Source organism: Siphateles boraxobius, unplaced genomic scaffold, assembly GCF_051911475.1.
Source record: "Siphateles boraxobius isolate OS27281-9 unplaced genomic scaffold, OSU_SipBor_1 5, whole genome shotgun sequence".
Lineage (NCBI taxonomy): Eukaryota > Metazoa > Chordata > Actinopteri > Cypriniformes > Leuciscidae > Siphateles > Siphateles boraxobius.
Genome location: NW_027509141.1, coordinates 32,931,778 through 32,943,625, shown reverse-complemented (window position 1 = coordinate 32,943,625; position 11,848 = coordinate 32,931,778). Strand labels below are relative to the sequence as shown.

The following is an 11,848-nucleotide window of genomic DNA, read 5'->3' as shown; positions in this document are numbered from 1 at the left end:
CGCCCTCCGTCCAATCGTTAGGTTGCGCGAAGGCTGCAGTTTCAGTTTGTTTTATTCACCATTTTGAGTAGCTGAAGGTAAAATTTAAACTAAATACCTTCGTAGAGCAGGAATATCTCCCGCATTGTTTGAATTTTACCACAGGGAGAGGGCGTTGGTTTTGCGACGTCACCTCTTGTGTTTTAAAACAGCACATTTTGTTTGCATTTTCCCTGCTTTTCTTTTGCTCTTTCACAATTTTTAACCTCTACAGTATTCCTGCAAAATGGCAAGACCAGTGAGGTACGTGGGTTTCCATTCGTCCTGCTGATGGCTGCTGCATGCACACTGACTTATAGGCTTCACGCATGTGCCAGGCATCATTATATTCTTGTTTAGAGCTCGATTTTGTAACATTTTGGCTCATTCGTGCATGCATTTTGCTCGTTGTTTCTTCCCCAGTGGCGGAGGGCTGTGTCTTTTACATTTATGGGGATATCGTGGCCGTTTCTAATGTGTATCAATCAGGATTTTGAAATCTGTTATTCTTCGTGCATCTCCTACCTATATTTCAGAATATATTTGTTGTTTGAGAAGCACTAAAAGGCTTCATGTTTCCATGTAAGCCAGTGAGAATATGGCTTCCCATTCATCCTCGCCAAAGCTTCAGGAGGGGTAATAAAATCCCATTGGAGGTGCACATTGGCCCATTCAAGTGATTTTGCAACCTGTAAAGCGCACATATTTGCGCAAATTTTTCAACGATGCAGAAACAATAGATTGCGAAATCCCATTCGTGTTTTAGGGAGGGAAGCGCGTTTTTGAGGTATTTTTTTGATAGCGGTAAATTAACACGACGCATGTGACGTCAGAGGGGGCGGGGCGGCTGAGAGCGACCACACCTCCCGTTTGGAGTTATGTGAAAAACGTGCACAAAATTTGATGTTCAGTCTCCATATTTCGAGTTCAAATGGCAATAGCAGATTAGTGTATATGATTTATGCGTTGTCGACCGAGGGCCGACATTAAAAAAAAGTAAAAATGGTGCGCGCCTTTTCACGTATCGACTGAACAGAAAAAAAATTAACACGCTGTGCTTACTAACATTCACCGTGGTGACTATATGCTAATATATCGAATACCGCTTTATTAATTGATTATAACTTAAGTTATTTTTTAACTTGATATTAGCCGCCACAGTTATAAGAAAAAAAATGAATGAATAAAATGGCAGATTCTGAAAGCCTCTTACAGTAATAACTAATTACCATGGTAAATATGAGGAATTACGCCACAAAAAAAAACTTGCGATGAAATTTATTCTTAAATTACATTATTTCTAGAATAATTTGAACAAAATCCCTACGGTAGTTGTCGACTTCCTGCTAGTCTCAATCTAACTTACCTCAGATTACTGTTTACAACTGAAACGGGTGTTATACATCAAATGTATTAATGAATGTATAGTTATGAACATATAGACAAAATATAATTAATAGTTATACATTTCATTATGTATATCATAATGTCCTTTCTCTATTGATGTTTCAGTTTTGTAATTTATAATCCATAACATCTAATTACTTTAAAGTAACTTATGGCTTTTCAAGCATCTCAACACCGTGTCGGGCCTGAGTGGTTAAATGGAACAAGACTGCAGTATTAATGAAACCCTCATTGAAATGCTAATTGAGGAACTTTTTAACGATCATTAATTTAAGGAAGCATAATTGAGAAATGTTAAATGAACTTTGGTTTCCTGCAGAAATTCTGACCACCTTCCGATGGTCTGTAAACCCTAAAAACAAGAATTATCTCACATGCACCGCTACATCACAAACTCTTGTTACAGTATTTTGTCTTTATTACAGGAACAGAAAGGTGGTGAATTACTCCCAGTTTAATGAATCCGATGATGCAGGTAATAAACCATCTCCAAAATGCATAATTTTAGCTTCCGGAAAAAGTATTTATGTGAAAGAATTTCTTTGCAAGTTTACTCGATATTGGAATGCAAATATTCTGCAGGTCGATTGGTGACCTTTCAGAGATTGTTTTAAATAATCAGTTTATGCAGTCACGTACTTCATGGTTCAATCCATCTCATTTCCGCCTCCAGATGAGGACTATGGGAGAGACAAGGAAACAACCAAGAAGATACGTGCTCCACCCCGTGAAATCAAGAACAAGAAGACTAAGAATTCACAGGAAGAGAGGCAAGAAACTTTAATTTTTTTTCTTCAGATTTGGTGTATAACAATGTATTTGATGCATATATTATTAGAATTATGCATTTAAAAATATTATATATATATATTTAATAGTGTATTTCATGACAGGATTCTTGTGTGTTGGGATCCCCAGGGATCGTGAACCTTTTTGAGATCCATTTTCTCCTTATGACCCACATATATGATGTGGTTGATTATAACTAGGAAATAAATGCCACATACAATGACATTCTCCTTCAAAGTTCAAACTACTAACAAACCTTTCCCGTTGCAGCGAGGATTCAGATGACAAACTGTCCAAATCCAAAAATGACTCCGCAGGTAAATTGTGTTATTTCATCTACCGCAGATGATTTGATTCAAAATAAAGTTGCATAAAAAATGGTTAACCTCTAATCTTGCGTTTTTCAGATGACTTTGGTAGTGATGAAGACAACGACTTTGGAGAGGAAGGGGAAGGGGAAGATGGAGGAAGTGACTATGATGATAAAAAGGCCAAAAAGGGAAAGAAAGCAAAGGTGGAGAAGCCAGGCAAAAAGCCACTGAAGAGGAAACGAGGTGGAGGTGAGACACGGACTGACAAAAAAAAATGTTATTTCTCCTTGAACTCTCATGCATAAAACATGAAGCAGCAGATGTTAAAATATGAGCATAACGTTTTGTCTTATTCTGGCCATTAACTGCCCATTTAGACAGTAAAAGACCATCTTACCAACATATAAAACAACAACAGTTTAGGAGTGTGTGTTCTGAAATCAGATGTAAAAATAGCTGCAAATAAAGCATAAATGTGGATGCATGTGTTCTGCATGTTGTTGACCCTTGTGATTCCTCTGCAGATGACAGTGATGATGATAAAGAGGTGAGCAGGAAACCGAGGCAGGTGAGGCAGGCTGCGTCAAAGGCCGTGTCCAAACAGAGAGAAATCCTTCTGGGAGATGGTGGCAGTGAGGATGAGGAGAAAGATGAGGAAGAACAGGCATTCCTGGACCGTAAGTGTGCTGCTTTTTAACTGCAGTGTTCAATAGGTTTGTCACTGTATCTCAGCATCACTATTATTATTAATATTGCTCATACTTGGACTTTCAATTTTGGCCTGGCGAATCATAAAACTTTGCCAAAAAAGGTGGCACAGAAGCGCTTCTGAAGTGGCCATTAGGATTCTTTACACAGACTGCTTCTCATAGGTGGCATAAATGCATTTACACAGCCATTTTTAAGAGTATACTTTACTTTATACTAGCCGTTGAGGTGGGACAGAGCAGGCATAATTTAGTCTCCCTTTTATGCGGCATTATGTCTTTACACAGAATGTTAAGCAGACACAGACCAGCCAGAAATTAACAGTGTGAAGATGCCTCAAATGAACAAAAAGCCAGTAATTAGACCCCCATACTGCCCTGGCAACCTAACATGACATTAACTACCCAGAATCCCTTAGTAACACCATAGCAATGGTTCACATTACAATATTACAATGGGTGGCAATTTTTTCACAGTCAAGCGCCACTCACATTTTATAAAAATGTACTTTCCGATTTTCTCTGCAGAAGAGTCTGGCAGTGATGAAGACTTCATGGTTGATGATGATGATGACAGTGACTATGGGCACTCCAAAAAGAAAGGCAAAAAAGTGGTGCAGAAAGGAGGAAGGAGAGTTGAGAAGAAGGACAAGAAATCCCCTAAACCCCGGCTAAAGGCCACAGGTAACCACAGACGCTGCTAAGGTTTTTATGGTTACGGAAAAGAGCAGTTTGGACAGGACGGATGTGCGCATAAACTAATTTGACAGTCGTTTAAATGGGAGTTTTGTAGCCGACTAGTCTAAAAGTAAGAAATCATCTAAAGACTTGTGTATATATGATCTATTTGAGCACTTAATCTATGAATCAAACAGTCAAATCCCATAGTAAATGCTGCTAAACGCGGCACACTTTGCGAATAAAGCGAGGGGCATTTGCTTGTTTTGGCTATCACACCTACGTGCATGTCCTGAATGTGGTGACAAGTAGCTCTTGTGGAGTTACGCCAGTTTGAAATGGCACAGCTTACATGAAACCTTTCCGTTTATTTCTAATTCAAAATACTTCCGCACCTCGTTTGTCTTTTGATAAAGATTAGGCCCTACCTCTTCAGGTATTATTTTTCCAAGTGTTTTATTTTAATGTGCTGCTTAAAATGCTTTTAAATATAAATGTATTTAGTTCAAGGTGCAGGGAAGAAGGGGGAATTGGTGAACATTAAACGGAAGTTTTAAAATAAATAAAACCAAAGTAAAAGGCATACAAAGACAAAACGCAAATCGACTTTTGTTTTCAGTGTCGACTAGTAGCAGCTGTACCGTTTAATCGACTAGTTTTGCTCATCCCTAGTCTTTACTATCACCTTTGATCAATTTAGTGTCCTTTCTTTAAAAAAAAAACCCTTTTAAGATGCGTTTTAGTTGATCGGATCACAAGTAGACGAGGGAGACACATTCCCGTTTATTCCTGGTGTTTTAATCCGTCTCTTCTGTCCTGATTTCTTCAAGGGGAGGGTCTACGGGCAGGGAAATATATAGTTTTTTCAATGTAATGGACAAAATAAGCTCATGTAATTCACATATAAACGTGCCCGACTTTCAGAGCATTTTTTGCTCTGAAAGTCACAATACCACGCTGAACACTGTGAGTGTGTGTTAGAAATCAGGAATGGTGTACGTGTACTTTTTGTGTACGTTTTTTGCCTTAAAACCAAATTTGTATGAAGTATAAATACCGTCTGGCTAGTGCGCTTCCCATAATGTTTACGCATCAGGTCAGTAGGTGGAGAGTAGGCGTCTTTTGTGGCTGTTTGAACGCATTCGACCACATGAGCGTTTACACTACGAAAGCAATCCGGTCTAATGCGTTTTTCGACTACCTCTGGAAGTGGTCGAAAGTGGACAAGCGCAAAATGTTTTAGACTCCGTTTTCACCTGTATTTAGTGTCATCCGCTTGTGATCCAATCGACCAAAACGCATCTCAATGCCAGGCGTAAACAGGACCTTTCTGACTCCAAAGTTTTAAAGTTAATGTTAACGTGTCTGTTCCTCAGTGAACCCCAGCCCCATGAAGGGGAAAGGGAAAGGTCGCCCAAGTGCAGCTAAAGCACTGGAGAAATCCTCACCTAAAGAGGACGAGGAACCCGAGAGCCCCCTTGAAGACGAGGAGGAAGATGAGGTGGAGAAGAAAGAGTCTCCTCCCACCAAAAAGACAAAGGATGATGCCCCCGAAGATGAGGAAGACGAGGAGGAAGAGGACGGCTCAGAAGAGGAGGCTCCATCCGGGGAAGACTAGCCATGTTATTAACGGCGTCCCTTTCTTCTTCTCTTTCCCTTTACACTCTTTCCTTATCTGCATTTTTTGGGGTGGGGGGATGGGAGAGGGATGGGCTTGTTTGCTTTTCAGATTTTTTTTCATTGTCTGTTGTGGCCTGGCTCAACGGTTTGAACTCTTTTTATTTCCCCTTTTTTCGCCTATAAATTCCATATCGCAAAGGACATTTTCCCAGAACTTGTTAGCGTATATATCTATATATATTATTGAGTAAAATGTGTCTGAGTCTGTTTATTTATGGGTATATAATCTCGAGGGGAGGCCCATCGTTCCAACCAGTAGCGTCACTGCTCGCCCAGGGTAATCACATGACCGTATTCTCAACAACAAAAAAATTGCTTTAGCGCTCTTGTTCATTTCGGTAACGTGTATTAAGCTTATTGCCTACTCTGCATTGCTGCGACCGATGTTCCTCATTCATGAAACAAAATTCTGTGTAAAATGTTCGTAAAACCATTCTTGCATAAATTAACTCCTTTTACACCGCGCAAACGAAACAAGTATTAGTGTAAATCTGTAATGGCTTATTGGGGTATAAATGCAATTGTCTACAAATTGTCGCAGTCGATTCACTGCAATTTGCGCAAGATTGGTTTTACAAACCTGTTTTGCTTGCGTTTAACAAATGTTGCATTCGATTTGCGAAAGTACTTTTAACGTATGAATAGTTTTGCAAATTTCTGAAGCGGTGTTTAATTAAGGTCCAATGCGTTTGTTGTGTAGTGATTCCTCTCTAGAAAGCGATTCGTTAGGAAGTTTTGCAATCCGTAATAGTTCACGCCGTTTGTTTGGGTACTAGCGGCTCTGCTTATCTGAGGATTCGTTTTGTATTTATTCAACATGCGCTCACTTGGATCATCAGCGGAAGATGGAGAAACTGACATCTAATGCTTGTGGTTTGAGAATTACATTTGTCGTGGTACACTTTATCCAGGGTTTGCTATTCAATTTTCAGTTTTACCTTTTAAATAAACAGTCTCAATTTCTGTAGTTTGAACCATAATGCAGTTACTGTTTTAGGAATATTCTGGATTAAAAATGTCAAATTCTGCAACATTACCACAGAAAATTATTTCAATTTGTACCTCAGTTTGTTGTGTACTTACAATGGCAAGTGTCCGATGTTTTCCCCATTGTAAGTTCATTTCTTGGTGTGTTGTTTTTTTGTTGTTGTTGTTTTTTTTGCAAACTGAGGTATGAGTTGCCATCCATCAAGCTAAACTCATTTTAAACCTGGGATATTTCTTCAAGAATCATGCTCATTTCGCTCTGAATTTTTTCATTTGTTTGTTTTTTGTTTTGTTTTTCTCATCCACCAGATCATCTCATATTAAGGCTCATATTAATGCTTTCATCTCTTTTCTCAAAAGAGGCTCGCAGTGAGCGTGCTGAGATCGGGCCTTAAAATGGTTAATTGCACGGGAAATGTGAATCTGATGTCTTTCTGCCTTACCAAGCCTGTTTTTCAAAATCTTGTACCGCAAAGCTAAATGTTCAGAAACAGGGTATCTTTGACTCGTGCCCGTTTCGCCCAGAGATTGTATTGCTCAATGTTGGGTATCTCTCCAACCAAGCAAATAATGTTTTAAAAAGGTCAAATATTGTTATTCTTCAGCCCTGGATCAGATGTGTTTGTGATGTCATGACACAGAGAGGCATTTTTGCACTGTGAGGATTGAGAAGAATTGTTCATACCTTATGTGTGTTTGCTCATTAAATATATATTTCTGTTGCTGCTTGTTTTTAATTCCAGACACATACGTGTATCCCATGATGTATTTCGAGGGGCTTTTCTGTCTACAAGTGCATACATGGCGTTCTGACATGGTTCGATCCTTTCTGCCAGGCATCTCTGAATATTTTCCACTCGTGCTGTCTATGAATTGGTTTTTAACCTAGCTGTCCAAAAACGTATGAATGTTTTGTTTTTTGTGCTTGATTTAATTTTAAACTGGTTTCTTTTGTTTCATTTTTCCTCCTCAGATTTTTTTTGTATTGTTTGTTTTTTTAAGAAAAGAAATAAAATGTATCTTCATTTTAATGAGAAACTCTCGTACGGTGTCTTATTGTCTCTTAGAGCTCTACATAAAAAAGAAGAAAATATTTCTAGTATGATACCGTCATCCTGTGTGAATGTAATTTAAAGGGAAAGTTCAGGTAATTAGTTATGCAGATGTTAAGGCTTATATCCTCTGAAAATACTATATTATATATACTATAAAATATTATAATTTATGCGAACCCATGTCCGCACAAGACTGGATAAAAGTTATAATACAGTGAAGTGCCTTGTTTTCAGTTACCACTTAAGTCAAATTAATAGTGGAATAGAGTTTAAACTGGTTTGTCATTCTATCTCTGGTTTCCACACACTGCCAGCAGTTGCAATACTAAATTCCAACACACTGCCAGTGTTTTAAGATTTCAACTGAGTTGCCTTCAGTGTATGTTTATCTGTCAGTGCAAGTCTGAGACTGTTCAAAGACGAGTTAACCATATTTTGAATTACCAGTAGAAGAGAAAATCATTATGTAGTAAAAGTTAGCATTAAAACATAATTTATACTACAATAAAAGTGAACTAATTATACAATTTTATCACTGCTAACTAATCCAATATTGAAAAAAGAACCGAGAAAAAGTTTATAGAAAATGTAATGAAAGTTTGAGAGTGACAAACGAAAAAACACAAATGGCTGGAGGGAGGCCAGAGGTGTGAAACAAAGAGTGTGAAAAATGTCAAGTTCGTCTGCTTGAAAATGAGAAACGCACAAAACATTTATGCACAAATTTATTTCAGCATTTCTGCTCACTGAAATCCAGTCTTTCAAACTTTTTTAAACAATTTCACAGTAGTTTTCATGTGCTTAATATTGTAACAAAGTTTTTTTGTTTTAGAATGGTTAAAGTCAGCATGAAACAGAAGTTGCTATAGTCTTTGTAGCCAGATGGGTAGACTGTGGTCACATGGTCAGCAACAACACTCAAGTGAGGCTGTGGTGTTTAAACGAAGCTCAATTGGTACTAAGGGGCCCAAAAAATATCCCCACGCCATTACACTTGTGACTGATGGAGATAGAAGACCATGCCACGAGCAAACGGTCCAAAACATACGTTTATTGTGTATCTAACACAAATTTAAACAACAGAACCATACTGTCAGTATCTTGCTACATTTCACCAATCCTATAGACCTTAATCATTTGTCTTTCGGTCTGTATTTCCACAGCGATCTTGCGTGTTTATGAATGAACAGCTCGTTTTAAAATCTTCCCGGTCTACTGACATTTGTTAAGACATCTGCTTTAAACATTACAATCCTCATGATAACTTTCATTAACTTTACATTAAGTAAATCCACTTCAAAAGCTAATTACTCCTGGACAGCAATGCCATAGAAATATACAGAGCGACCGCAAAAATGGAAGTTCAAAGACAATATTCTAAAGATGGCGGCGACCTCGTTTCTCTGGTGCATAATGTCTATAAGATCATTACAAATCACACTGTACGACATAGATCTAATAAACTTGGGAGCGACATGTACATAGACATCAGTATGCGCTAGTGTAGCAGAGCAAGATGAATCCCACTTTGGCAATTATGTTTTTTAATGTGCACTGAAAAAAAGAGCAGGAATCGAAAGAGGAGAATATGGACACAGTTATTCCTAGGAGAAAAGTGGCCAACTTGGTATTCCAATTTTACAAATGGTGCTTGAGATAAGTAGTTTTAAGTTTTAGCGCCATGTTGCGGTGATCAATACGCCACTTCATGTTGCATTTTTATTGGCTTGTCAGTAGATGTCGGTCATAGCAGCAAACACAGTAAGTGCTTCTCAACACTCAGATTAATGCTTCCTCATTTCCTCGCTCCTCCGCCCTCCAACCTGTGACCCAGAAACCAATCGAACTCAGCCATCTTGATGGACATCTCAATTCTCTAGTTGCAACACGAGGAGGCGAGGAATGAGGAGCGAAGATACACCTCGCATCCTACGGGGGTGGAGCTAAGATACGAGGAAAGGAAACGAGGATGCACAAATAAGAAATGAGAAGGACCCCATGTTAGATGATCATGGATAAAAGGAATAATGAAAATTATAGCAGGCTCTCTTTGGTCGCAAGACTGTGACAACGGCAGTCTTTGAACCTCTCACACTGTGTGGCGTGGGACCACAGTTTAGAAACTATGACCACAGAAATCGTCACGATGGTCATCTTTCATTTGCCCAAACTCGTAAATGTGTACCGGGCATTATTGTGTTCGATTAATTATCCCGTTCATTAGCTCATTTGTTCCCCTGTGTATTTAAGTCCTGTCTTCATTCTGTTCTTTGTTTGGTGTCGTCGATGTTAAGTGGTTGTGAAATCTGTTTTCCCTGACTTTTTCCATGGATTTTTGGATTAAAGACTGATTCTTTGAATAATGTCTGTTCATTATATACAGCCACCCGTGTCATACACGACCGCCACTAGCCTAAACCATTAATACAAGGCAGGATGGATCCCTGCTTTCATGTAGTTTACACAAAATTCTGACCCTACCATCTGAATGTCACAGTAGAAATCGAGACTCGTCAGACCAGGAATCGTTTTCCTGTTCTTAGCTGACAGGAGTGTCACCAGTGTGTGTTCTGCTGCTGTAGCTCATCTGCTTTAAGGTTGGATGTGTTGTGTGTTCAGAGATGCTCTTCTGCATACCTTTGTTGTAACAAGTGCTTATTTGAGTTACTGTTGCCTTTTTTTATCAGCTTTAACCAGTCTGGTCATTCTCCTCTGACCTCTGGCATCAACAAGGCATTTTCCGCCACAGAACTGCCGCTCATTGGATATTTTCTCTTTTTAGACCATTCTCTATAAACCCTAGAGATAGTTGATTAGCAGTTTCTGAAATAATCAGGCCAGACTGTCTTGCACCAACAACCCTGCCACGTTCAGTCACATAGGCCGTATTTACGTTTGAGTTGAAGTCAATCGTCACCGTCGCTTTTTCAATGACGTCCACCTCATATTGACAGATAATATCCGATCTTGCTGCTTACATGGCCGACATAAATAAAAAATTTAAAAATCACTTTTTTCCCCATTCTGATGCTTGTTAATAGGCCCGTGATATCCAAGTGAAATGGCATCGCGAACAAGAAAAAATGGGATTGGACTTGATTTTGTCCATGGGGAATTGATTGGATGGTTGAATGGTTGTTGTTTGCTATTGCTCGATCCCATGTGAGTGACAGGTTGCCCCGCCCTCACGCCTGTCATCAGAGAGGAGATTTCACTGCAAGAGGGAGGGGAAGTTATTTTGATCAAAAATTATGAGGGCGCGTGAAATTTAAAAAAAAAATGACGTGCATGGATAAATAATTTATAATAAATACTTCAATATTCCATCAAAAAAAGAATTGTCCATTTTGATTTGACCATTTCCATGTAAATATGAAACAACCTCTCCAACCCTCATGTGACAAATAGATTCCTTTCTAATAGCAGATTCTTTTAGGGTGTTTTTTATTAAGTGATGTCGAAATGTATGCCCTTTGAGATTTCTCAAAAGAAATAGAACTGAACCGTTCACTTTTTTCTACATGCGGGCAGATAGTTATCATGACTTCAAACTGTGACATCAGCTTTCTACAGTCTGACATGCTAAACTCCATCTAATGCTATATTGAACACTTTTAGTATTCATGCAGTTTTATGACTTGATATTCATTGAAAGACTACATGGCATAGTTGTAGTTCTAAAACTCATTTGTCACACTGCAAGACCATTTAAAAGAATGAACGAACGAACGATGGATGGATGATAGATGGATGGATAGACAGACAGACAGATACACTGTAAAAAGAGATCAGTTGACTTAACTTAAAAAAGAGAGTAAACCCGTTGCCTTAAAATTATTATGTAAATAAACCATGCATAATTGAAAAAATTAAGTTATGTGGAAGTTCACATAACTTATTTTTTTTCAATTACATTAAGTTTATTTACTAAATAATTTTAAGGCAACGGGGTTACTCACTTTTTTAAAATTAAGTCAGCTTATCACTTTTTACATAGATAGATAGATAGATAGATAGATAGATAGATATAGATAGATAGATAGATAGATAGAAAGAACACCTGCTGTGCTGTACTTAAGCGGATTTAATTCATGACTCACCGAAAACCCATCAAGAATGTAGAAGATCGAGTACAGCCTCTGTGATGTGGCTTTCCAGACGTGTGTGTTCTCACAGCTAATCCCGCCCACTTCCTGCTGCGCCTGGAACTTCTCCT

General features: G+C 38.5%; 1 protein-coding gene and 1 long non-coding RNA gene across 2 annotated transcripts; one reads left to right on the top strand and one right to left on the bottom strand.

Annotated features, from left to right (window-relative positions):
• Nucleotide 1: 1 nt before the first annotated feature.
• Nucleotides 2-7,615, top strand: nucks1a (nuclear casein kinase and cyclin-dependent kinase substrate 1a). Its single transcript, XM_077204029.1, has 8 exons — nucleotides 2-282; nucleotides 1,851-1,900; nucleotides 2,099-2,195; nucleotides 2,485-2,531; nucleotides 2,622-2,774; nucleotides 3,050-3,202; nucleotides 3,761-3,916; nucleotides 5,287-7,615. The coding sequence occupies exons 1-8, from the start codon at nucleotides 266-268 to the stop codon at nucleotides 5,526-5,528; spliced, it is 915 nt and encodes a 304-aa protein (XP_077060144.1). The 5' UTR covers nucleotides 2-265; the 3' UTR covers nucleotides 5,529-7,615.
• Nucleotides 7,616-8,344: 729 nt separating this feature from the next.
• On the bottom strand, nucleotides 8,345-11,841 carry LOC143711899 (uncharacterized). Its single transcript, XR_013194932.1, has 2 exons — nucleotides 11,733-11,841; nucleotides 8,345-10,846 (listed from the first exon to the last, which is right to left on the bottom strand). It is a non-coding gene; the product is annotated as an uncharacterized LOC143711899 (long non-coding RNA).
• Between the last annotated feature and the right edge of the window lie 7 nt (nucleotides 11,842-11,848).